Source organism: Patagioenas fasciata, chromosome 1, assembly GCF_037038585.1.
Source record: "Patagioenas fasciata isolate bPatFas1 chromosome 1, bPatFas1.hap1, whole genome shotgun sequence".
NCBI classification, from domain to species: domain Eukaryota; kingdom Metazoa; phylum Chordata; class Aves; order Columbiformes; family Columbidae; genus Patagioenas; species Patagioenas fasciata.
In genome coordinates this window covers 77,385,859-77,413,792 of record NC_092520.1, presented here as the reverse complement: position 1 = coordinate 77,413,792, position 27,934 = coordinate 77,385,859, and the positions used below count along the sequence as shown (strand labels likewise).

General features: G+C 47.5%; 1 protein-coding gene across 1 annotated transcript in view; it reads left to right on the top strand.

Moving 5' to 3' along the window:
• The first annotated feature begins 17,139 nt into the window (after positions 1-17,139).
• The window catches only part of CASQ2 (calsequestrin 2), a 34,348-nt gene continuing 23,553 nt past the window's right edge, over positions 17,140-27,934 (top strand). The window contains exon 1 of the mRNA XM_065829199.2: positions 17,140-17,602. Coding sequence (XP_065685271.1) covers positions 17,369-17,602 — 234 coding nt within the window. The 5' untranslated portion in view covers positions 17,140-17,368. The remainder of the gene's footprint in view (positions 17,603-27,934) is intronic.

The following is a 27,934-nucleotide window of genomic DNA, read 5'->3' as shown; positions in this document are numbered from 1 at the left end:
CCCACGGGCTTGGAAGACAATGTGGAGAGGCTGGAGGGAGAGTTCAGTGTGACAGCTCCTAAAAACAGGTGGAGCCCTTCAGGAGCCAGAGCCACTACAGGCAGAATGTGCCTGCCCTCTCTCCTAAGTTTTCCTGGGATCAATAACCAGAGGTCTCAGTTCAAGTCAAGGGTCAAGTGTTTTCACTGAGCTTCAAAAGTTGAAATAACTCCTCTGCGCAACTGAGGCGGCTCCAGGAATACCTCAGCTGTGCAGGGATACTTTTAAACCAGTCCTGGCTCTGGTTTTGCATTATTTCCCTGTGTCTCCCTGAATAACTCCCCTTCAAATGAATGTGGTACCATGACCATCCTAATCCATCTACACTGTTTAAACTTTGATCGCACCTAATACAAAGGGGCTGGAGACAGCAAGTAAAACACCGTATGTTAATTAGCTTTGAAAATTGCACAAGTCCAAAGCCAAAACTTCCCTTCATCTGAACTCTGCAGAACTGCTGATATGGATGGAGATCTGAATCTTATGTTTGACTGATTCCAGTGCTCCTAAGTGGAAATCCTGTATTGATGGGGTAGAATGTGCTGGCTGCTGGACTGCAATGCCTAGCTGCTGCCAGTTCCCAGTACTTTAGCTCTGCCCAGCCTGCCACTCATTCTGTTGTCACTGAAATAGCTGAAGCTGGGACATTCAGCTCGTGTGGACCTTCAGCTTTGCTGCTTGAACCAGTTTCTACGTGTCAGCTTGTTATTGCTCCCAGTTACACAGAAAACCCAGGCACTCAGTGTAGCTATGTCATGGACAGGCACAGACTGGGGCTTGGTTGCCAAGATGTGAATGAAAAGGGAAACTGGTGGGTAAGGAAGGAGAGAGGAAGTTGGGCTCCACCTCACTCCTTGCTCCAGGGCCCAACTCCGTGTCATCAGTAGTCACAAGAGCTCAGCTCCCCAGCAGCTGCCTCTATACACTTGCATTCAAGTCTTGTGTGCAAATGTGATTTAGGATCCTTAAGAAAATTTTGGTCCTTTGGTGTCAGATGGTGAGTGCACAGGGAGGACAGAAGCAAGAATGAGCAGTCCATCTTGCAATCCAAAATGAAATAAGAGGGCTCAGCAGTGGCAACACTGGCAGGAGGAGCAGCAGCCCCTCCATTCTGTCTGGACTGTTTCCCAGAAGGGACGGTAAGGTCTGTGTAATTAGGCTCAGCTGGTAATCAGGCGAAGTCCAAACTAGCATAAAGACTAAATTATCCCTCAGTCCTTCCAGCTCAGGGGAAAGGATATTGATAGGGGAGGCGAGGTTGGTTGCTGGACTGCAGCTGCCAGCAGCAGACCATGCAGACAGGGAAACATCTTTCCACCTAACCTGCCTTTCGTCCTATTGTTATTCAAATAGCCGGTGCCTGGTGTGCAAAGGGCACATGCAAATCCCAGACCGCCCTGCTCAGCCGCACACCAGCATAGCTGCGGGCACCCTGCAGCCCTTGGGGGGAAATAACGCCATCTGTGCTTGCCAGCATTGCCTGAAGACCCTGACTTTCTCCTTCCTCTGATTCCCTGTCTACAAAAAAGAGTGATGTCTGAGTTAGCATGAAATGTGGGCCCATCAGGCTGGGCAATACCTGGGTCCAAATGGCTGAGTAACCTTGTTTCCATCAGCACGGGAAAGAGTGCTCAGTATCCCACCACAGGAAAGAAAAGGGTCTGCCCCACTGCTGGATTCAACCTTGGGTGAAGGCTTTATCACACCTGTAAAGCCCGTCCCTGCCTGTTAAAAAAATCATAGCCCTCAAAGTTACATGATCATCTTTATACAAGATTTAAATTAAAACAAACAATCAAACAAGCAAAACAACAGATTTGTGTGTGTGGTTTTGGTTGGGAGTGCATGAACTTTTTTACACCCTGGTTTCTGAACCTTTAAAACCCTGCCATGGATCATTGCTCCACGCTGCCCTCTGCAGCTGCTGGGGCTAGGGGAGAACATTATGTTTTAAAAATTGAAAGCCAAGACCCAAATTTCACACTAGTCATCACCTCCAAGGTCCTCTGACTCTCAGCCACACCTTCACACATTGCAGACACTCTGTTGGCTGTGCAAAGCATTGCTTGTAGGGACCACACTGTGGCCCAGACCTCTGAAAAGGCCCTGGTTAAAACACCACTCAATGAAACAAAGAAAAGGTCTTTCTTGAACTTGACCCGCTCTCTGATCCGGACTGTGGTTTAGCCCTATGGAAGGTTGCCAGCACAGCTGAGGGAGCAGCTGTCAGACAAACAGCGTTAAGGGTAAGGAAGCTCCGAGCAAGCAAGGCAAGTGAGGAAGAACATGGCATAGAATGATAGAATCATAAAATCATAGAACAGTCTGGGTTGGAAGAGACTTTCAAAGTTCATGTAGTCCAACCCCCTGCGATGAGCAGGGACATGTGCAACTAGATCAGGTTGCTCAGAGCACTGTCCAACCTGGCCTTGAATGCCTCCAGGGATGGGGCACCTACCACCTCTCCGGCCGGGCTGCCCGGGCAGGGGCAGGCAGGGCGGTCAGCGCCACGCGCGGGGCGGCGGCGCCACCTGGCGGCCAGCGGCGGCAGCGCGGGATGTCGCGGCGCTTCCGCGGGCGGGGGTGCCCCCGGTGCCCCGAATCGGGATCTCGCAGCCGCGGGCGGAGGATGCTCCGCAGGAAGAGGGTTTGCGGGAGCACAGGGGGGGCGGGTCAAGGCCCTTATAGTGCCGGAAAGGAGGGAGAGAACAAATCGACGGTGTTTGTTTGTTTTTCTTTTTAGCAGCTAGTTCTTAAGATAACATTTATTAGCATTGCTGCACGGATAACAGCTCCCTGTCTGGATGTCCCAATAACTTTTGTACTGGTTGCACAATTACCTAAACCTGATGAAAAAGCAAAGGTCTCAAAAGTGTGAGATAATGTCTACAGGCTTCGTGAAGAAAGCTGGCCAGGCAGACGCTGTGTTATTGCCTGTGTTACTGAGCTGCTCTGTGAGCTCAGACCTTATTTTAGGTGATGTAGTCAGCTCTGAAATGTGAAACTAAACAAACATCTTCACAAAGCAGGGGTTTGTCTACATTTCCCTGGGAGAAATCAGTGCCTAGGTGTATGCTGAGCAGGAGCACCACTTCTGCATCCTCACACAGAATGTCTGGGGTAGGAAGTGACCTCCGGAGATCATCTAGTCCAACCCACCTGCTGAAGCAGGTTCACCCAGAGCAGATCGCACAGGAATGTGTCCAGGCGGGTTTTGAATGTCTGCAGAGAAGGAGACTCCACAACCTCTCTGGGCAGCCAGTTCCAGTGCTCTGGCACCCTCAAAGAAGTTTCTCGTATTCAGATGGAACCTCCTGTGTTTCAGTCAGTACCTGTTGCCTCTCATCCTGTTGTTGGGCACCACTGAAAGGAGTCTGGTCCCATCCTCCTGACACCAAACATGGAGATATTTACAGGCATTGATAAGATCTCCTCTCAGCCTTCTCTTCTCCAGGCTGAACAGACTCAGCGCTCTCAGTCTCTCCTCATAAGAAAGATGCTCTTGGGCCCTCATCATCTTTGCAGTTCGCTGCTGGACTCCCTCCAGTAGTCCCTTGTCCTTCTTAAACTGGGGATCCCAGAACTGGATGCAATACTCCAGATGCAGCTTCACCAGGGCAGAGTAGAGGGGGAGAAAAACCTCCCGTGACCTGCTGGTCACACTCTTCCTGATGCACCCCAGGATACCGTTGGCCTTTTTGGCCACAAGTACACATTGTTGACTCATGGTCAACCTGTGCTTGACCCAAACTCCCAAGTCCTTCTCTGCAGTACTGCTTTCCAGCAGGCCTGCCCCTAACCTGTACTGGTGCCTGGGGTTATTCCTCCCCAGGTGCAGGACCCTACAGTTGCCCTTGTTAAACTTCATCAGGTTCTTCTCTGCCCACTCCTCCAGCCTGTACAGGTCTCGCTGGATGGCAGTACAGCTTTTGGGTGTGTCAGCCCTTCCTCCCAGCTTGATATTATCAACAAACTTGTTGAGGGTTCACTCAGTCTCTTCATCCAGATCATTGATGAACAGGTTGAACATGACTGGACCTAATACTGACCCCTGGGGAACCCCACTAACTACATGTCTCCAAACAGATTTTGCACAATTGGTTACAAGCCTCTGAGCTTTACCATCCAGCCAGTTCATGATCCCTCTCACTGTGCATTCATCCAGCCCATACTTCCTGAGCTTGCCTGTGAGGAGGTTGTGAGAGACAGTGTCAAAAGCCTTGCTGAAGTCAAGGTAGACAATGTCTGCTGCTCTTCCTTCATCTGCCCTAGAAGACTGAAGAGCCACTGGCTTCTGACAACCGAAGCAGACTCATTTTTGAGCTTCAGAGTTTGGGTCCTAATGTAGACCTCTGGAAACGGACAGTGCATCTGCAAGAAGGTACAACCTTGATCAGATACAAAAAGGCGCCCCAGAAGAGACTTACTTAATTAGAAATCCCCAATGTGTATATAGCCGATAGTTTGCAAAAAACTGTTGGTGGCTGAATGTATACTTCTGACCAGCCCAGCCTACCCATCACAAATCAGTCATTAAGAGAAAAGAGAGCAGAATCCTACTATATAAATTGTACTGTATCTTTTGACAAGCTCTATCTAGCTAAATCTTGAAGGACCCTGCAGATCTTGGCTCTAATCCAGAAAAACAGTGACCCACATGTTTAACTTGTAGCGCAAGGGCAAACCTAATGGGATGCAAAATTAAGCACAGGCCTAGGTGTTTTCACTGGCTTCAGGGCTATACAGGCTAACACTTCAGAGAAGGTCAACATCTTGCAGCATGTCAGCATCAGCGGGGAGATGGATGGAGTGTTGCTTCCTAATTTTACTTATGTTAATAAATTCCCCACCTGTGTCCAGTAATTTACAGGCAAAAAAAAAGCCAAGCTACTGTCACTGGGTAGTTATAAATAGCAGCTCATCATCTTGTTTGGTTCACTAGAGTTCAATAAGTGAAGTCTCTCAGGGCCTGAGGATTGTGGCCAGGTTTGTACACTCCTGCACTCTCTCCCTGGGTACCAGGCTCACCAGGTTTCCTTCACAATGTTCCCAGTGTATGGGGGAGCTTAGGCTCTGATATCCAAATAGTGGTGTCCCAGCATTCACCTGAGACACAGGTTAAGTACAGAAAGGCAACTTTGGATAAAAATAATGCAATTAAAAATGTCAAAAGAAATGTTTTCACTGTTTTATCTGAACAGTTATGCCTAATTAAAACATAATCGTAAAGTTCTTTTTGTTACAGGATCTGTGTTTTCTGCTTTTGGAGAGTTTTAGCAGGATACTTTTCAATTAGCACTTCCATTAATGTCATTAAGGGTCTACCTGGGACAATTCTTAGGTAGTTTTCCTCTTTTTGGCATGTGCAGTTACTTGGGTTCAGGCTGTCAGCATAAATGACATTGTTCAGCCCCATGCTTCCGTGTTTGTTCACAACACATGGAAGTCAAGAGGACTTGCTTAAACCTTATGTACTTGGGGTCTTCAGTAGATATGGAAAATGTTAAATGAATTGTTGAATCAGTCCCTGTCTTGAGTGATTCAGCTGCCTGAATCTCTGCTTTGTGGGTCTAATCTGGACAAACATTAATCAGAATGAACTGTACAAGCAACAAAAATATAGAAGTTTCTAATCTTCACAAGACTAGCCTTAAATATCTAATTGCCTGACTAAACCATGAAAATCTACTACTTGCAAATGAAATAGTGATCCGGAAATGACTGCAGCCTGTAATTGGTCTTTAAAAGGGCATTGTATTCATAAATCTGCAGATTTTAACTCAGACAAAATAGTGCTATAAGTAGCTCAGAAAATGTCACATTATGACAAGGCAGGCATTTGTATCTTTGCCAAAATGTCCCAGATAGCATAAGGAAAGCTGCATAATCCTCCTGGGAATCTTCCCCATTGTACCAGATTGAAATGTAAAGGTGGGGAAAAAAAAAAAAAAAAAACAACTAAACAACAACATTATCAACCAAAAAAACCGCCACACAAAGAAAAGGGTCTTAACCAAGAAAGAACAGTTATTCAAAGCTACCTTTGTTTCCTACTACTCACTGGTAAGAACCGAGCACAAACTACTGTGCTAGATCATTTTAGATACTCTTTTCACATATGACATTTGCTTAACTGCACTAACTAACGGCAACTCCGGCTCAAATTACTCTGCCCCTGCCTCATATCCACACCTGCTAATCTGGGGAGCTTTGTAGGAGCTTAGCTGCAGCTCTCAGCGTGAGGATGCTGCACACAGCCGTGACGTGCGGTTCCCGAGAGGCAGAAGAGGTGAGTTTGTAGTGCCAGTTCCTGACACTGTGCACATGCCATGAGACAGAACAGGATTAAGAACACCAACAACATACAGCCTCACTTCTTACCTAAAAGCTGTCACATCCTATGAGCTGACTTCTATCTCCTGTCCAACAAAATATTCCTCATTCTGGGGTCTCCAGCCCTCACTAGGACCACAGCACTCAGTAAGTGACCTATTGAGAGCAACATCATAGAATCATAGAATGTCCTGAGTTGGAAGGGACCCACAAGGATCACTGAGTCCAACTCCTCTTCGTGCATAGGACAGCCTCCAAATTCACACCGTGTGTCTGAGGGCGTTGTCCACTCTCTTCTTGGACACTGTCAGGCTTGGGGCCATGACAACTCCCTGGGGAACTTGTTCCAGTGCTCCACCACCCTCTGGGGGAAGAACCTTTTCCTAATGTCCAACCTAAACCTCCCCTGGCACATCTTCCTGCCATTCCCTTGAGTCCTATCATCAGTCACCAGAGAGAAGACATCAGCACCTGCCCCTCCTCCTCCTCTTGTGAGGAAGCTGTAGACCATGGTGAGGCTTCCCCTCAGCCTCTTCTCCAGGCTGAACTTTGTGGCTCTTCTCTGGGCAGTGAAGTCATAGTGTGATCTCCCTGTCAAACCATGAGGAATATCTGAACACTGGCCACAGACTGACACCTGGTGATCTAATCTTCTCTTAGGCACAACTCCACTTGGGGTGTACCATATTGTACAGCTAGCAGATGTACAAGTAAGTCCACAGTAATCTTTGGTGAACTTAGTCCTCTAAGTCCTGTCCAAGTCATACCTAGTGCAGGAGCTATGCCCAGTTTTTTGAGATTCTCCTTACCAGTGGTGCCCACTAAAATGCACCTGAATAAGAAAACTCTTCACTGACCTGGAGACAACCTGTCTGCCATGCGGATGTAGTGGCTCACACTTGCTCTGCACCAGTAGAGAAAGCTACACACCTCCCAGAGATTACAGTAGAAACCAGGTACCATATCTCCTGTGCACTCCCTTTGCCTGGTCCCCTTTCCCACCTGGATTGTTCTGCTGTCTCCCCTACCCCAGCCACCTCCAGGTCCCATCTACCAGGAGGTGGGAGGCCCCTTGGCACACAGGGATGGAAACAAGATCACACCCCATGGAATGACTCCTCGTGCTGACCTCTGCAAGCTGGCACGCTGCAGCAGAAGCAAGCGTTATAAATACAAGTAAACCCAGCAGCCCTTTATGGAAACCACGGCTCAGCCTGCAGCATGGAGGTGCTTTGCTAGAAGCCCCACATTAGAAAGAAAAGCAAGACCATGCCCCATGTGCAACACCCTGCTGGCCCAGGGTTTGGAGAGGCACAGCTACTGCCTCTTCTTCAGGAAAGCAAGCCCTGGCTGCCTTATCACATGCTTTTGGGTGCTGAGGTTTTATTTGTGTGTCCCAGAGCATGGCTGGTGCAGGAGGCTGCTGCTGGGGTCTCTTCCTTCTAGCAGCACTTCTCTGAGCATCCAGCCTTGGCTAGATGGAGCCTCAGTTTCCACTTCCCAGCCTCCCACAGCAGACGAGGCCAATGGGTTATGGCAGGAGCTGGTCTCCTGCCCTATGAGACTCAGAAGTGGTCTGTCCCAGGGTGAGAAGACTCTTCAGCCACACAGGTCAGTGTCCTTTCAAGCCCGGGTGATAACTCTTAAGGAGAGGTGCAAAAGGATTCAAAAGGAGATGTGAAATCCTTCCTCTGGCTAAAAAAGCTGCTAGCCACCCTGAATTGCTGGTAGCAGCCCATTTTCAGAAAGGCAAAGACATGCTGCTTCCCACCGTCAGCTGCAACAGCAGTTTTCAGTCATTCCTAAGGAGTGGGGCGAGGTGTCCATCCTTCTGCTTACACCATATCATCACATATTTTTGTGATTTTCTGGTCATTCTGCAGCTCTTGACAGCAGGATTCACACTATTACTCAAGCATTTCCGGTTCCATTTGCAAACAGGAAAGCTTTAACGGAGAAGCTTTTCTCTCTTTTGTGGTTGCAGGTAAAAGCTTGAGCACAGGTACCCAGAAGCTACCATGCTGGGGAAAAACATCATAAACAAGACATTTCTTAGATCTCCTGGGTTTTAGGCAATGCAATAATCTGAGGGAAGGGGATACCTGACTCATTACTTCTGAATGCTTGGGAAAGCTGTGTAACTGTACTCCAGCTACATACCAATATCCATGATGGGTTCTCTGCCAGTAGGGCTTATTCATATAGAATACTTTGAATTTAAAAATTGCCTGAAATGAAAAAAAAAAAAAAAAAAACGACAACAACAAAAAGCCCAAACAACCCATGCCTGGAACATGTAGAAAGGACTGACTGTAAAACATCAATACTGCCTAGAAAGCTATTCACCCTAGGAGTGCATGTGCCTGACAGGTGCCAACAGACTTTTTAGAGAGATTCAGAGTCAGTTCGGACTGTATGAAGTCTGGTTACAGAAGAGGGAGGTCAAAACAGAGCAGAAATTCAAGAGCAAGTCCATTCTGTCCCCTTACAAAATTAAGGAGCTTGCTAAGCTTGTCCAGCTCATCATCCAAAAGGAATCAGGTTCCTGGTGGCACAGTGAGCTCACCCCAGCACTTCCCCACTGCCAGCTGCATCCCAGCAGGCATCACGGCCCAGGCAGGGGAGGGGGAAGCTTTTGAGGGGCAGCACAGCAAAGGAGAGCTGAGCTGCCACTCCAGTGCAACAGGTGTAAATCTGCTGGGCACAGCTCTGTCAGCAGCAGCCGGTGTCATGCTGTTAAATTAAACACCCCTCCAGTCATCAAGATGTTATTAAATACGCTGGTGCTCTCATGACTAGGAGAAACCTGAGGTGCAAGTGGCACCACAGACCTGGCCACCCCAACCCTGCCTGGTGCAGGATCCTCAGTTTAGACCCTGGCCCTGAAGGGCTGGGTGGTTAATGTGTGCACGAGTGTGTGCAGGCAAAGAAACGGATAGTTGTTTGGACATACCAATCATGGCCAAAGCTAGGCAGCAGTCCAGTGTCCCACCTCCTCCAAAAAAAAGTGGGGCTGGTGGATGGAAATGATCGAATCAGGCTGTATGTGCCCTAAGAGATTCCAGAAGGGAATGCACCATGTCAGATCATGTCATTTATGTCTTGTATTTTATTCGTAGTAATTATATTATTGCTATATTATTAGTAATTGTTGGGGTGCCTGGACCCATTCACACCCTAGCTCTCAGGGGACAAGCACTGGACCACTCCTTCACATCAGCTTGAGGCTTGGCTGTGAATCACTTGGGTTTTCACAGAAATCATCCAGACCTCAGCTCTTAGCATCTCTGGCCAGGTCTCTGAACCTGGCCAGGTCTCTGAACCAGCTCTCCTGAAAATGTGGCCAGCAGCAGTTGTGTCCCCTTCGCTGGCCCTCCAGTATACCAAAATCTTCAGGAGCCTAGACCTGTCTCAGGCTCCCTGCCTGCCTAAAGCACTAATTCCTGTCAGTCTAGTGTCCAAGTACCTTGCAACACCATACCTTCCCTGGACCCCACCACATGGTCTGGATGGACAGCTGAGACATGGATGGATTTTTCCAAAGCCTTGTGAGAAGCCTGTGTCAGCGGAAAGCTCAAACATCCATCTCTTACCCATCGTTACATCCTGTCCCTTTTGAAGCACCCATCCACACCTTTCCCCAAGTGGGAAATTATGCCCCTGTCTTAGTGTCTCAAGGGCAACTCTCTTAACTAATTAGTTGTCACATGAGAGCATAGAAAGGTGATGTAGAATGGGACAGGACGGCTGAGACATGCCTGGGAATTTGTCACAGGGGAGAGTTTTTCAGAATGTGGCACTGGAGTTTTTCTAAAGTTGGGTGTGTTAGAGGTATCTGTCAAAAAAAAAGACCTCTCTTCAGTTGGTTAAAATTGTCATGCAGGGATCTGCGCTAACACCAGAATGATTTTAGGAGTTCCTACATTAAAAAAAAAAAAAAAAAAGTTTGAAAGCCCCAGCACCAAATGCATGTCAGACCTCTCTTTGCTCTCAGGTCCTGCAGAAAAGAAGGTGGGCAGGAGGTCATTGCAGGCAGTAGCACGTCCAAGTCTCCACTCAGACTGCTTTGAACTTGTGATCAGCAGAGCTCTGGGGCATCTGCAGGACCTCAGCTCGTGGTGATTACTGGCAAGGCAAAGATTTTACTAATCAGACTATGGCTAAGTCACATCTATCCATTTTCAGGTTAGACAGAGTGAAAAGACCAAATACTTGCTCAAAAGCCTCTTCCAAATGCTAATTATTTGCCCAAGCAAGGCTGCCTTCCTGTGGCTCTGGAAAGTCAGTGCCTACAGGACCTAAACAGCCACAAACAGAGCTCCCCTGTGCCCAGCCACTCAGAGGCAACATCCTGCAAACCATGAGCATGGACTCCTGACAGAAGCTCAGTGACTAAATCTGTGTCTGGCTTCTTTAGGCAGTGTGCCAGTTACTCTATCCTCAGAGAGTGGAAGTTTTGCAGACAAAAGCATAGGGAGTCATGGGTCACCTAAGTGTAACCCTGTCCACTTACCAGCTATGACTGAGGCCTGCAGCTTATGATATGGTCTTTCTTGGAACATTCTTAGCTCAGGGTTTTTTTTACCATCTCTCTGCTCACTCAGTAGGATTCAGGCTTCTAACATGTCAAACCCAATGCAGGTATAGCTAGGTGCAAAGCTGTCACCCCAGCTAGGATTCATAAAGAATTTTAATCAGAAGACACCCTCAAGATTATTGAGTCCAGCCATTAACCTAACACTGGTACTAAACCGTGTCCCTAAGAGCCTCATCTACACGTCTTTTAAATGGCTCCAGGGATGATGACCCCACCATTTCCCTGACAGCCTGTTCCGATGCTTGGCAACCCTTTCCATGAAAAAATTTTTCCCAATATCCAATCTGAACCTCCACTGGTGCAACTTGAAGCCACTATTCTTGTCCTATTGCTTGCTGCTGAGGAGAGGCCAACACCCTCCACGCTGCAACCTCTTGTCAGGTAGTTGCAGACAGCGATCAGGTCTCCCCTCAGCCTCCTTTTCTCCAGGCTGAACAGCCCCAGCCCCCTCAGCCGCTCCTCATCAGACTTGTGTTCCAGGACCCTCACCAGCTTCATTGACCTCCTCTGCACTCTCTCCAGCACCTCAGTGTCTTTCTTGTAGTGAGGGGCCCAAAACTGAACACAAGTTTCAATGTGAGGCTTCTCCAACACTGAGTACAGGGGGACAATAACTTCTCTAGTCCTGCTGGCCACACTATTCCTGATACAAGCCAGGATGCTGTTGGCCTTCTTAGCCACCTGGGCACATTGCTGACTAATGTTCAGCCGACTGCTGATGATCACCCCCCAGGGCCTTTTCCACCAGGCAGCTTTCCAGCCACTCTTCCTGGAGCCTGTAGCATTGCCTGGGGTTGTTGTGACCCAAGTGCAGGACCCGGCACTTGGCCTTGTTGAACCTCATACAGTTGTCCTCAGACCAATGATCCAGCTGGCCCAGATCCCTCTGTATGGCCTTCCTACTCTCCAGCAGATCAACGCTCCCACTCAATTAGGTGTCATCTGCAAACTTACTGAGGGTGCACTCAAGCCCCTCATCCAAATATATAATGCCAGATTTAAGCTCTTCTTTCTTTGAAACTATCTGGGTGTATTAGAGGTAGCATCTGTTTGCTGTCTCCTGTATGACCAACAGAAACAATGAAGAAAATCCTCCCAGGGAGCCCCTCCACCCTCTCCAGGATGAGTTGTGTGTGGATAAATCATACCCTGCTCCCACAGGCTGGCAGAGCTTCCAGCCCAGCTGGGACAGGTAGGCAGGCCACTGTCTCTGTGTCCTGCTGCAGGCTATTTGCAGCCTTTTCCAGTCCACTTGATAGGTCCCCCAGCCACGGCAGCAGGTTGCCTTCAGACATCCCTTGTCAGACCTTTACATGAAAAAGGAGCCTTGTCTGCTTCCAGCGTTTCTCCTTATGTTTTTCATTTGCACTTTATTGCTTTCCTTCCCAATCATTTCCATCCATGCCAATAGGCCCATTTCTATTTGGCCCTGCATGATATCTGCATGAAATCCCTTCTTGCTGTGTAGGGATTATAAATCCATTAGGAGGCAATTATCCCAGTCCTTCTGGAACAGTCCCAGGTCTGACTTTCTAAACTACTTTCTGACCTGCATAAGGCACAGGTGTCACACCAACTCCTGAAGACAGAGAGGTGCAATGATCCCCATAAGATGACAGACAGCAACTTTTCTCTGGGCAACACAATGTCTAAAAGAGAAAATATTTTTTTGAAATGTCAATGAACAAAGACCCTATGTGGCTCAGAGTGAGTCAGGACTTCTGAGTCACCTCGTTGACCTTCCCTTTATGACTTTCATGTAATTTCACATAAGTGCTTTTGTCCATCCTGTGTTTTATTTTCCTCATCAAAAACAGTGTCTGTGTGTCAGAAAAAAAAGGAGGGTTTATAGCATCTTTTGTCACATGACAGGTCTCAGGACACCTCAGACAAAATATACAAAGTTCTCCAGCAGTTTAAAACTGGAAGAAAAGGGAGGGAGTGCAAATGTTACGATCACTCTGCCTTGTACTTGCCATCCCTGACATGACTGCATTAGAGTATAGGCAATGCAAAGCACCATGAAGGACTTGTCACCTTTCAGGGCTGAAGGGAAGGGAGAGGGAACTAGGTTTGCTCACACTGCAGGGCTTTCCTGGGGATAACAGTGATTCCCCCAGTCTCCATAGAAAGGTTCAGTGCATCTCTGAGGCTTCCACCCTAAGGACAGAAGTACACTCAAAGTTATTACAAGCTGTGACCTTGCTTGGCTAGCTGGTGGCAAAAGGCATATTTTCTGAATACTCCTATCTTGCAAAACATACAAGGTCTTAGAAGCTTGAAAAGAGATTAGCTAAAGCAGAACCTTAAATCCTGAAGCCTTAGAAAAAAAGGCTCACTGAAGCATTTGGATCAGCAGTGGCTGGGGATCTCTTTTACTGGATGAGCTAGAAAGGACAATGAAGGTGAGAATGGCAGCAAGGAGTGTGGTTGCTGTGGCCAGGAGGGTGGAGCAGCAAGCGGATACCCCAAATTTCTAATACAAGTAGGAAAAAAAATCAACAAGAAGGAGATTTTTATTTATCCTACTTCCCCACTCTGCATTTCTGCAGGCTTGAAGTGAAGGGCTGAAATTGTACTGTTTCAAGCACTTCTTTTGTATTTCTGTAAATGGTTACCTATCCTCACAAAATTCAAAGAAGCAAAGTAAAATCCTACTTGAGTGGTTTTGCAAACCTACTTCCCTGGAGTCAGGTTTTTGTTCAATGAATATACCCCAAAGAGCCTAAAACAGTGGATAAACCACCAGCAAGTTTTCCTTTAATTCTTTCTTTCTTCACCTGAAGTTTGGGGCCAATTCTGAAGGTTATTTGAATGATGTGGACACCTGCCCATGTGGATGGACATTCAGCCCTATCAGCTCATTTCTCAGAGAGCTTTCAGGTGAATGGTGGGATGGTTCACCAGGGAAGAGCATCATAATGATTTCTAGAGGCAGGGCTGAAAGATGGCTAAGGAATCACGATTGGGAGGTTGAGCCTTGCAGTCAGCTTGTATCAGAGACTAACAGATGCCAGCTTTGCTATGGAATGAACTTAAGGACAAATGTCCCGGGACACAGGGCTAACTATATCATTCCTTCGCATGACACTGGTCACAGAAACAGATGTTTTACAACCATGGGCAGGTAAATGCAATCAGGGAGACCTTGGGTTATGTCAAAAGATAGCATGAAGTATTTCTAGTGAATCTGTGAATGCAAAATCCAAGATTTCACAGAAAAGCTCTTTGTCCACCTCATCTTCCCCTCCTATGAGGAACTGCTAGTGCTCCTATCCTGCAGAGAAGGATTTGACACACAGAGAAACCTTTTGTCAGTGTCCCATAGAAACGGGCCTTCAACAAAACTCGGGTTCCCCAAATCACAAGGATGGAGCCAGGCTCTTCTCGGTGACAACCAATGGTAGGACAAGGGGTAATGGGTTCAAACTGGAACACAAGAGGTTCCACTTAGATTTGAGAAGAAACTTCTTCTCAGCAAGGGTAACAGAACACTGGAACAGGCTGCCCAGGGGGGGTTGTGGAGTCTCCTACTCTGGAGACATTCAAAACCCGCCTGGATGCCTTCCTGTGTAACCTCATCTAGGTGTTCCTGCTCTGGCAGGGGGATTGGACTAGATGATCTTTTGAGGTCCCTTAAAATCCCTAACATTCTGTGATTCTGTGAAATCCATGAAGTCTACACACTGTCCTTTTCTTGGCTGTGAACCTGCCCCAACATGTCCACTGGATTTAACACGAACAGTCCCATTGAGATTTTGAGTGGAGAGATGAAGAGACAGACTCTCTGGTGACTGTTAACAGCCAGTGTCATTCTGCTGGAGGAATTCCCTTCAGAGCAGAGGTGAAGCCTAACAACAATCAAAGACCTCCGCTAGTCATGCCAAGGGCAGACAAAATAGATGTGCCTGGGGCTAACAAGGTAACACTTTTTGTGAATAAAAAGCCTTTTTGTTCCTTGATTTTTGATAGCAAAAAGAGGAGAAAATGAAAATCAGATTGTGTCTAATCTTAGGCAGATTTAAAAGTTATTCAGACTAGAGAGAAAATGCCTCAAAAATAGCTTAAGTGATAGGAAAGTGGAGCAATTGCTGAAGATCTACAAGAACAAAAGGAGAGCAGAAGCCTGGGAAACCAGTTGTGAAGTAGCTGTGAACACTTCATTTTTGCAGCCCTGTCTGACGTGTGCCTGCTTTAAATCACACCCTGAAGCCAGCAGAAGCCTGCTCCTGCACCCCAGATCCATGGGGTCCTTCAAAGGCATCCAACCAGCCTGGTGTATACTTCATCATCCCACAAGCTCAATTGTGCATTATACAGCCTAAATGCTCAGCAGAAGCCCAGCCGGCAATTGCCACCCACTGTGGCACAAGTCTCGTGTCTCTCACTAACAACAATCGGACGTATCCAGGTTTGTCACATCTCTCCCTAAAACTGACTGCCCCTGAAGGGTGCCTCTGTAGTGGGTGTATTTCTGAGGCTGTCTTGCTCTGGCTTCTACCCACATCCCTCAGGCTTCATCATTAGGACTTCAAGTGGCAGGTAAACGTTGAACTTCTGAAAAGGCATGAGCAGAAATTAAGAGGACGCTTTGGAAATACGACAGACTTGTTGCCCACGGATTTTCAGTCAGTATGTTGTGGGCTGTTTAGGTTGGAAGTGAAAGCTGAGGGGACGTGTGCTCCTAAGTCATCTGGGAGGGGTGTATAATTTGCCCAGCGAAGTGGGCGAGTCACCAGTCTTGGAGGTATTTAAAAGAGATGTAGATGTGGTGCTTGGGATGTGGTTTAGTGGTGGACTTGACAGTATTAGGTTCACGGTTGAAATCTTTTCCAACCTAAATGATTCTATGATTCTCTAACTGCTAAACAATGCTCACCTTTTACCTCAAATATTGGAATAACCCCAGCCATACAATTAAATGGGAACAGCTGGTTGGGGCAAGAGTTGCATGCGCCATGAAGAGACATCATCTCCTCCCTGGTGTGGATGGAGCAAGGCTGTGATGGAGCAATGTGCAAGGAGGAGGCCACGTGTCTGCACGTCACTTTGGTGGGGGGAGGAGACCCGTGCCCCCTGTCAAGCCCTTCTCTGCCAGCCCCTTGGTGTGCCTTCTCCGGCAGATCTGCGTCAGCCCTGGTGCTGGCCTGCAGCCAGCTGGCCTGCCTCCACCTGCCTGTCGCTGCCAGTCATGGGGCAGCCGTGACAGCCCAGTCAGAGGAGGGGAGGAGGTGAGAGCCTGTGCCACTGAACTTGTTCTCCCCCAGCAGCCCGGTGCAGGAGATGCAAGGAAGTGGCCGCCAGAGCTGAGCTCCAGGGAAAGGGGCAACAGGTCACCAGTCCCAGGAAATGAAGAGGAAGCAATATGAGGGAATGTGAGGCAGGTCCCAGGAAGGCAGGTGAGCAACAATGGTGGCATCTGTTCAACATCTTGAGGAGAGCCCTGCCTCCTTCCCCAAGACACTGGCCTGGGTACATGCCTCCTGCCCTTCATCCCTCTTAGTACGATAAGGTTTTAACCACTCGCCAGAAATGTATGGGACTTGGTAACTGCTGTGGGCATGGAAGGTTGCAACATAAGCTTCCCTCTGCTTTGGGATTACACATCCCAGGGCCAGAAATTATCCTGGTAGCCTGCAAGCAGAGAAGGCGCTTCAGAAAAGAACCTGAATGTCTGGCCAATGCCCCAGGCAGAAGGAGGAGGAGGGAGTCCCAGGAGCACTCACCTCCTTTGCTGCTGAGGAAATGAGACTTCTCCTCTGGTACTGCAGATGAGGCTCCAAAACTGTTTAACCTAAGATCTGTTATCCAAAGCCTAATCACTGTGATGCCCAAGGGGATACAAAGAGAGATACCCTTATTAAAAATTGCAGTAAATACCTTCTATTTTTGTTAAGCCTTAGTAGGACAGGCTGTGCCTTGGTTCCCTGTACAAGTGAAGTCTGTCCCTTCACAAATCCTGCCTGCATATTCCCAGCATCGACATCTTGCACTCCCTCCCTCTTGCTCACTCCCTCTCTCTCAGATGATGCAGAGTGCCAGCAAGTCCCTCAATGGTGTCATATCTGTCCTTTTTATTCATTGCAGGGTTTATTTTTAGCTTGAAACAACTGCTTCCTAAAAATGGAGTTCCTAATGACACGGGAGCTGGACACAGCTATGTAAGGTATCCAGGGCTTGGCCTGACAGCTTCTCCTGTCTGTCTCTTTGTTGTGAGCCCAGGACAGCAAAGTTTACTGCTCCCCACCAGCCTTGCAGCATTTGGACTGGTCACTAGGAAGGCAGCAGAAAGAGAAACTCAGTTTAAACTTTACCCGGAGCCTTTGGTCTCCCCCTCTTCCCAAATAAAGGAGGAGAGGGACATTTACCTGCCCTCTGCTGCACTCCAAGGACTCCCCTATGAAGGCGACTTGCTGGATCCTCGCAGGTTTTTACCTGCTTTTCTGCTGCAAGGCAGAAGAGGGACTGAACTTCCCAACTTACGATGGAAAAGACCGAGTGATCGACCTGAATGAGAAGAACTACAAGCAGGCCCTGAAGAAGTACGACATGCTGTGCCTGCTCTTCCATGAGCCTGTGAGCTCCGACAAGGCCTCCCAGAAGCAGTTCCAGATGACAGAGATGGTCCTGGAGGTAAGTGTCGCAGCATGTCCTGGCTGGGGTCAACATCACAGCGTTGTTTGGAGCTGTAGAGAGGAGTCATGGGACGGGACAGTCAAAAGATCTTGTGTAGGGTGGGGACTGAGTGCTCAAAATTTTGGCTTTGTTTACTTGGATTTGAGTTAATCCCTGGGTTCTGTGAAACCCAGGAAAAAAACCTCTTTTGTGCTCTTCTGGATTGTTTGCTGGGACACCATAGTCTTTCTGGGTTGCGTGTGAGAAACCCAGGCAACAGAGAGTAACCTTGCAAACCTCAGCAATGTGAACTCAGCTCTGTTGAGCTTTCCCTAATCTTAGCACAGACCTGAGCCCATAGCTTGAAATTTTTACGTTCTTTCTCATTCTGTGCAAGCCAGTATCGCCCTTATATTCTGGATTCAGTCCCATTTTCTGTCCCACTAGGAGCAATCAGCCAAGAAGCTTTACCAAACTGTGCTACAAACGGGCGTCCTAGCTCCCCATCTCAAAAGCACCACGTCGGTGCAGCATTAAATCCCTTTTTGTTTTTCTGACACTTGGTTGCCTGCTTGGTATCAGTCTGTAGCTGCTTATTAATGCAACCATTCATTTCTGTGTTGGAAAAAAAGAGTGCTGTTAATTCTTTGGTGAAAGAATGATTAATTAATCCTCAGTAAAATAAATCATGGTAAAAATGACAAAGTAGGTTTGTAGCATTCTTTCTTGTAACGTAGCTGTAATCTAGGGAATCATACAGCATCCAGCCTGGATTGTTAGGTGCTTAATTCCTACCAGGGGCTTACAAATATTCCCTCTTAACTAAAAGACACAGTTGGAAAGAAAGTGAGAATTACAGAAGAAACGCATAAGCTTTATTTATTCAGATCCAGAGAGAAAATGCATTGCAACTCTAAGAATACAGCAAAAACTGAATTAGAAAATATTCTTACTGAAGGCTGGGACCTGAAAAAGTCCAGTGTCAAGTTTGAAGTCTATGGACCTCCTCAGCAAGCCTGACAACAAGAAAGATTCAAAAACTAACCAAATTTTACTCACCTATCAGGAAACACTTGCTCCAGGTGAGTGATAGAATAACATTTGGCAAAGCAAAGAAAAGAAAAAGCAACATTGGAAGTCCAGTTGAAATTTTTATGGTTGTTAGTATAATTGCATTGTTATTTAATAGGACAGCTATTTCGTGCTCAGTAGGTGGCAAGCAGTTACTAGATATGTATTTATAGAAACCTGGCAGAAGCAGGTATTTGTTTTGTACTACCGGTTTTAGTCCCAACAACACCTATACCCTTGTTAACAATAAGCCATATAAAGAGTCTGATGGCTACAATACAAGCTGTCTTGAACCTTTGTTTTGCAGGATTTGATTCAGCAGTGAGTGCATTAGCTTAGTTCGCTGGTGATTTGGTTTCCAACTGCCTCTCTGCCATGGATTTCTTATGTGACCTTGGGCAAGAGATTGAGGATTAGATCCACAGCAGACTTTACACAATTGTAGTGCTCCAGTCCACTAACACTCAGCTACTAGCTAACTGTGCCACACATCAGCTGTCGCTTTTGACTTTGAACACAAAATTTTCCAAGCACTTGCAATGCTGATTCAGTGCACGTCTTGAAGTTTCACAGTACCACCCCTGGACTGGGAGCTGCAGTAGCAGTAATCGGACAGCCCAAGCACAAGAGCAATATGCAGAATGAGCCACTCCTTTGCCTCTGCCACTTGAGAGAATCAAACAGGAAGAGGATCTCAGAGGGCAACAGAGAAAATGAGGATGTGTCCTATCCTGCATAGGACACAGCCCAGCAAGGTGCTAGTGCTCCCAATTTCTGTACTAACTCAACTGTGGGAACATTTGTGAAAGGATTGCGCAAGCCAGGTTGCAATCTACCCCTCTTGTGACAGCGTTCACCTCCCTGACTTTAAACCATAAGATGTTGTGCTGTGGGGTCACTCTCGATGTCCCCTGCCAGAGCTTATCCAGATGTGGGACTCCACCACATGTTCACTGGGACAGGGCGAGGGAAAGAAATGGCTGAAGCAGCTCCATGACAGAGGTATGGAGCCATTCACCTAGGAGATGAACTGCCTGGGGTCACTCTCACTGGAAGCAGCCAGCAGCTGAGCCCAGCTCTCTGGTAATTTGAGCAAGTACTCAGAGTAGCGAGCTGCTGGGCAGGCGCAGGAGCAGTGACAGGGCTCTCCTTCCAACCAAACCTGGGAAAAGTTCACTCAGGAAGGCTTTATGTATCTAATTTCAGTAGAGGGTTCAGGGCTCTGAGTGATGAAGGTCCTTTATGCCTGAAATGAGGTACCTAAGAGGCAAATGCTCCAGCCTTCACTATTGCCTGCTGACCAGCTTGTGAGGTTCCCAGAGTAGGGTGCTGCCTGTAGAAAGATGTTCCTTCCTGAAGCAGCTCACATTTTTCCATCTTACTGTACTGACAGTTTACCTGCTGATTCAGAATGAGATGTGCTGCTTCCACAGCCTGGGAAACATCACGTCCTTAGCCCCTTTTCCATACAACGGCACTGGTCTCCATCATTAGGAGTACTAGAGAGCCTTCATCCAAAACACAGATATATGTGGAGCTAAGCAAAGACCTGAAGTGGGTAGTTAAGTGTTGTTACGTCCTATTGTCTGATGAATATGAGTGTGTGTGCACATGGGAGGGAATGGGCTTAGTAGATGTTAAGTCCAGAAAACCCACAAAGAATCCACCTTTCTGTTTCTTCCCCACACACCTTAGAAAAAATGTATATAACTCCAAAGACCTGAAGAAATATCTTAGACACCAAGAAAAGGACAGGAGAGATCCAGCATGTTTTCCTTGAAGTATGCAGCTCATGGTTAGTAACAAGCTCCGACTGGGTCTTCTCCTGTGAGTGAGGAGCACGTGAGGCTTCTCAACTGAGTCCTTTGATGTCTAACAGGGGTTGAGCTGAGGTGGCAACCTTTCTTTCAGGGCACTTCAGTCTCTTCATTTCCAATTCCTTGCTCTTCATGAAACTTGTAACAGCTTTATTCTACTTGAGATCCTTTCCTCCAGAAAATTTGGCTGAAAAGGGCCAATAGCTAAAAAAATTTCCTTCCCAGGGCAAAATCCCAGCATGCAGGACTGACTGACACTGTCAAAAGTTCAAGGTGCATACCAGCTATAACCAGAAAAGGGATGCCATCATTAGTCTGATATTTCTGTGAGACAGCACATGGGATCTTTGGTTCTGCATACCCAGGTGTACTGGGAACTGTTACTGGATTCCCAGGAAGCCCAGGGTCCCTTTCCAGGGTAGAAAGGAAATGAAGGTGAAGACCATCATGAAGCAGTCCTGACAGCTCCTGCCACCTATACTGCTGGATGCTAACTGGTGAGGACAGGGTACAGGGACAACTGGGCCTCTCTGGTTGCAGAAAGAGCTTCTTTGGACCTTCCTTTGTACATGACAACAGTCCCAAAGGTGGCAGTGCCAGTCTCTGAGGTCAGGGTGGGAAAGCTGGTGGCTGTTGGGCTAGTCTGTCAGGAAAACAGTGAAAGCAATGTTTAGAGATGCAGCTGCCTGCTGCTTTCTGGCTAAGATGGAAAAGGATTGAGAAAGGATTGTAACAAGACAACTCAGGGCAGAGACAGCATGAGCACAGGCTGGTTCACAGCTGAAGTTCAAGGGCTCTTCCCAGTTGCTTGCCTTTCTCTTATGACTCCACTCTGCACCACTGACTACTGAAAAGCACCTGCAGCTTGACTGGGGAAAAGCCTCTATACAGGGTAATGCCAGAGGTTGAACCAGGCAGTTCCAGAGCTAACAGAAGCTATTCATACTCTACGGTGATGTTCACAAGAGCCCTGTGTGCCCCATGAGGTGAGCACACTGAAGCAGATGAAACAGCCAAAGACGAGGTTTCACAATAAGTATTTAATAGACCAGTAAAAAAAAAAAAAAACTGCTTGTCCTGAAAGGTCTCAGCTTTAATGAAGAAGAGGCAAAAGAGGAAAAGACCGAAGTAGTGGAGTTGAGAGATATTAGTTCTGCTTTTCTTCTCCTTCGTAGCTCCCTTGCCATGCTGTCTCACACCATCACTTCTCATACATTCTCCCTTCACAGAATAACAGAACCAAAGAATGGTTAGGGTTGGAAGGAACCTCTGAGATCATCTAGTCCAACCCACTTGCTAAAGCAGGTTCACCCAAAGCAGGTCGCACAGGAAAGTGTCCAGACAGGTTTTGAATGTCTCCAGAGAAGGAGACTCCACAACCTTTCTGGGCAGCCTGTTCCAGTGCTCTGGCACCCTCAAAGCAAAGAAGTTTCTCCTCATATTCAGATGGAACCTCCTATGCTTCAGTCTGTGCCCCTTCTCCCTCTCATCTCTGAATCTCCCAAATACTGGGATAGTTTCATCTTCCAGTGGGCCAGACCCTGTTTCTAGAAATCCTGTAGCAAGAATAATGAGGGGCTGTCCTTCTGTATTTGAGAAGCTCTCTCCAGCAGTTGAGGTGGTCTCACTGTCACAGCAGGCTTCCTGCAATACACTCCTTCCTTTACCCTCTCCTTTGCTGAAACTTGCTCAGTCTGGCTCCCCTGTCGTTCTTCCCTTGTCATCTGTGAAATTACTGAAGCTTGCAGCTCAGGATGGAAAAACTGGTAGAAGGTCAGATAGTTTTCGGATAGTTCTACCCACACGGTCTTGAAATCTGTTGAGAGCAGGTGAAGCCCATGAGAGTTCAGAGCCATGCAATATATAGCAAGAAAATCTTCTCTGCTTCTAATGCAACACAGAAAAAAGGTTTACAAGTTTAGGTCTGTGCAGTTTATCTCAGAAATTCATAGGAACCAGGAGATGTGATTCTAGTTTATCCTATCCATCTCTAGGTAGAGTACAAACATAAACCCAAACCCTTTCTTGAAACACCCTGCTGTTTTTTTCACAGACTCAGATTTCAGTAATTTTCTTTGAAAATGGGCATGTTCATGAGACAGCGCCTCATTTTCTGGTCTGGGTAGACATGTTATACAAGACATGTTCGCAGAAACTATCAGATCTCTCAGTTCCTACAGAGCAAGTCCTAAGGTTGAGAGACAAGGCACACTTGGATGGATGGGTATGTGTAGAAGTCTACAGTGCAAGTGCCTTGTACATATGTGTAATAAAAGAGGCATTTTTGTTTTCATTGCTACTAAAGCAGTGCCTTCCACTACAGATAGTTAATGCAAAAGTAAGGAAGGAAGGGAAAGAAAAGGAAAAAATGTGCACTGATTACTTTGTCTTTTGAGGCCATGTAAGTAGGTCTCAATTCATAAACAGTCAGCAGAGAAAGAGCACTGATTTTTAGCAGTAGCACTTAGGAGGATTTAACTCACGGACATGCCAATCACAAAAACACGTTACAGAGAGGCAGGTACTTGTTTCACAGATGGGCACACTGACATGCAGGGACAAGCATGTGATTTTTAGTCTTTCTATATAACAATGGCAGGAACAATTTCCAGTGCTGCTTTTGCTGGTTTTGCCCAGATTCATTGAAGTCCCTCCTGACAGTTCCCAGTAGTGAATTGGTACTGGCTGCATGAGCCACATCTAACATAAGACTCCACTTTCAGTGTCATACTGCTCTTTGAAAGGCACCTTTCGCAGCTGCTAAAGTATGGTCAGAGAGGGGCGTCCTGACGGCAGTTCTCTGAGCAGAGACTAGAGCAGAGACAAGATCTCAGGATCTAATGGAAATCAAACTGGTTTTATCCAGAGATCAACATTTGTGCAAATGTCACTTGGAGACATGGCAGGTCCCTGTGAGCTTGGGTTTGCTTGCAGACACAGTGCAAGGTTAAGCCTGCTTGAGCTTTTCAGGCTTTCTCAGCCCTGAAGTGAGGAGCTATTTTCACGGTCCAGCAGCAGAGCAGATGAACTCCGTAGGCACCACACAAGACCTTTAGCTGCATGGTATCAGCTACTTTGCCACACTAGTCAGTTCCCCCAAAAAAGTGCCAGCAAGGGTTTCCCATACCTTCCCAGGCATGGTTCCCAGGAGTCAGGGCCTCACTCATATATGACAAGGTGCTTTTGCCCTGTCCTCAGTGGGAGGACTCAAAAGGCTTAGCTTGAGCTCATGCTCTCCTACTCAGTGGATATGTGTGCTGTTTATGGTTTTTATTTCATGTTCTCTGCCCTAGACCTTGACATTTCTCAGGACCCTGCCTACAGGCTGGGGCAGCTGTTGCTATGCCAGGCAGAACAGGTATGGTGGGCCTTGCTGTGCTCACCCATCATGACCTTAACCCAGAGCTTGGTGTGCCAGTGCCCTTAATCTAAAACCAAACTAATCAAAGCCTGTGACTGCCCTTCCTTCATGCCTGAGCTTCATTTTGTGGAGAGAGTAGAAAGGGGATACAATAATTCATTTTAAACACCCAAGAGGGAGAAGAGCTATTTAAGCACAAAGCCTAAGGACAAATGGGCTATGAATAAACCAAGTTTGGAAACTGGGAAGTCCCTAATCATCAGAGGGGGAAGATGTCAAGGGAAGAACAGCCCAATGAGTTTTAAATGGACACCGACCAGGTTGTGACAGAGATTAAATGACATAGTCCTGGTTTGATGACTAAAGATGTCCTTTTGCAGCCTCTGTCCCTGAATAACATCCATGGCCTAGGAAATAAGTGACTTAGCAAGGTCCAAGAGATCCTTTTTTTTTTTTCCCACTCCTTTGCACACTGGGATTTACCTACATACATGAGACAAAACCTTGCCGGAGGAAACAGAGCACACAGTGAAGAACTCAGTTCCCGGGGGGCCCACTGAGCAGGCGTTTACTCCTCCCCTCCCTGGCACCTCGGGACAGCAAGTGCTCCCTCCTAAGCAGTGCTGATGGTGCTCATTCCTCTGCACTCTCTGGTACAACTTTGGCGAGGGCCAGTTGTTGCATATGATAGATCCTTTTTCTGGGAACCCTGTCTAGCCCTGGCTGGAGACAGACTGCCGCCAGCTTAGCAGACCTCTGACACCTCAAAACCTGAGCAATGAGGGCTGCATGATTTCAAAGTTTTCCTCAGTTCGTATTTCTCTCTGCTCACTCCTTGGCTAAAAGGCCTTTCTTGTCTCAAAGACCCCTCCATTCCCCCAGGGTCCCCCCCTCACTGATCTTTCCCATGGATGTAGGGTGGGAGCTCCCATCTCCTGCTGTCAGCATTTTGGGCTCCACAGGGTTTCAGAGACACTACATCACACCCACTTGGTCAGAAACTCGAGAAATCTGGCTTGTTTCTGGGAGCTGGAGGTGTAGGAATGACATGGGCAATGGTTTGCGGAGGTGAACAAGCTAAATATCATGCATGCTTCCCTCCTCCAGCACCAACTGAAAGGAGCCAGCTTGCATCCTGCATGGGCTTCATAGCAGCACCCAGCCTTTGCTTTCAAAGCAGCCTCTCTGAGTCCAGAAAGACAACAAGGCTGCAGTAGCCTCACTTTTGTTGAGGACAGCCCCCAAATTGTGCCTCTGGTCTCTGTTTTGTCGAAGAGGAGCTTAGCAGGGTGGCCCCCGGGCACCATCCCAGACCCCACAGCCTGGGTCAGCACATGCACACACGCACGCATGCTTGCCTGGGCTGTCCTTGCCATGCAAGCTGCCCAGCTGAGTTGGCAAAACATCTGTGATGCAGGGCCAGCAGGGACTGGCCAGGAACAGCAGCAGGTGGCCCCTGCACCCCTGGGTGCTCAGTGGCACGGGCACCGGCCCTGGTTAGCTCATGGCTGGGGAGGCTGAGCTTTAGCTTACAGCTCGCTAAAATTAGGGATGCCTGATGCGGATAAAAATACAAACTATGTGAAACCTTTAGGGAGGCAGCCAAAGAGCACAGCATTTGTTTGACTGAGCTGAGTGGCTGTGTGGCAGTTAAAGCCCTGGAGCGGTGTTCTTGGAAGCGTTACCTGCGAAAGCCACCTCTGTGGGAGTGACCTTTACATGTTCCATATTTGGGGACTTGCCTTTTAGTCCAAGGAGTAGTGACCCCCTGAGATGGCAGGTTCAGCTGTAAACAGCCTCTCTGGGCAGCTCAGGTGGTAGAAAAGGGCATGAAGGTGGGATCAATACACTCCCCCCTGGCCCCACTGCCAGGAGGGTGGTTTTTCTAGTGATAGCTGCTCAGCAGTCTTCTGCCCCTTCTCTTTGACCACCATAACGCTTCAGAACTCCTAATCCACCAGCATGAATTATTCGAGAACCCAAAATGTTGTTGGTGGGGTATGCAAGGGGATGCTAGAGGAGGCAGCACAGTATTAGGAAGGACAGATATCCCTCTGCTCTCCAACAAACTGCCCACCAGCTTGAACAACAGCAAAGCCAACCATAGCAGGAACACATGAGTCCTGCATAAGGATTCAGAGCTTTTGGGGAAATACCCTAGACTTTTACCATCTCCTTCTGTTGCTTCTGAAAATAAAAACCTAATGTTTTGAGATATATATTCATCGTCATTGCATCAACCAAGTTCTGACCAGCAACATAAACTGCGGCTTTAGACAGACTTGGAGAGAAACAGTGAAGAAGTGTAAAGAAGGTGGCATTTCTTGAGGGACATTTCCTCATAATCTTCTGTTGCTCTTCTCCTTGCATTTCTTGAGCTTTGTTCTTCCACCACTGCCAGCTAGGAAAACAGAAAGTTCCCCATGCTTAAGAGAAGTTTGCTCATTATGGCTCTCACAGAGACTCAAAAGTTCCCAGCGCCCTGAGCCGAATCTGAGCAGTTGGAATAGGAGTGAAATGGTGACACTTATGCTGCTCTATAACCTACAATTTCAGAATGACCCTGTGAGTCTTCTTAAATCTCTCAAAATTTCCCAACATCACACCCAGGTTCAGATAGGTGTGGTGGGTGTGAAGGTGAGATGTTCTGGCGGGGAGTTGTTTATTTCCATCCCCATTATTCAGATTGCCTGTAACTATTGACACCAGCCAAGATGAGGTGGTTCTTGCTTACATGGTGGTACTTAAGCTTGACTTTGGGCTGGCACCTCTCACACATCCCAGAGGGCCATGCATATCCTCACGCTCACCCAAATTCAAGTATGGCTATTACTTGAGGGAAGCGGAAGAAAAAAGAAGTGCCCCCAGACTCACACCTCCTTTTCCCAAGGCTGCACGAGACACAGCCTGTGATCTTGTGGCTAGTAAGCATGCACTGCAAAGTCTTCGTGCATGGGAGAGGAAGGCTGCAAACCGTGCATGGGATATGAGGTTACAAGCTACCAGGATCTTTGCTCATGCTCTCAGCCAGCTCTGCCTGCCCAAAGATCCTGCTATACCTCAGGGACTGCATGACCAGTTAGGTCCAGTTCTTTCAGGGAAGTTTCACCCCTCCATGCAGCTGTTGAAGCTAAATTACTCACTATAGAGGCTGACACAAAGGCAATGGCTCTGGCCGGCCAAGACTTCAAGCAACACAAATTTGAAAGGAGGAGGAGGAGAGGGAGGAGGAGGGGCTGCGTTCTTACATTACAGCTGCCTCTGTCCCAATGTCCTGAGCCAAGAGGATTGTCAAGATTAGAAACATTATCTGCATTCAAATCCCACTAGTATTATGGAATCAGAAAATACTGTAAGGGGATATATAAATGCTTGATACTGTAATGAGCAGGGGGCAACTAGCCAAGCTGCTGTGCCTCTGGCATACTCTGTATTTTGCTGCCTTATAGGGTTCAAATATACGTGTGGGAATACATCCTCATCTAAGCACTGATCAGACTGACCTGCTACAGTGGAAAGCAGGGAAAGCGCATGCAGGAGCGATGTCTAGCCCCTGCACAGCTCCACTAGAAAAAGCCACCATAGGTACTGATACCCTGGAAAGATCTCCTGCCTCCGGATGCTGACACAGTGGAAAGAGCTCCCGAAAGTTTCATGTTGCATAAAGATTTCTCTGGTGCAGGACTCCAGTGCTCTGCAGATGGGCATAGGCTGCACCACTCACCTCATTATCTCATTAGCTTGAAAGTCACATACTGAGCCCTAATGAAGTGCACACTCCCACAGTTTCATACAAAGAGGCTTTCATCCCTTCACCCACATTTTCTAGACACGTTTGCTCTTTCCCAGCAAGCTCCCATGCTCACAGCTATATGGCTGCACCCACAGCCCCCACAAAGAGCTACCTTGCCTACACTGCATACTGACACATATTACTCCTGATCAACATTTCCTCTCTTGTAAACACCTCTGCTCATGCCCAACTACTTGTCTGCAGCAGGTGTTGCAACCTCACACGATGAAAGCACATTTCTGAGCTTCTTCAAACACCCCCAAGAAACTCTAACCACCTCCTGTGAGTAGGAGTCAAGAACTATTGGG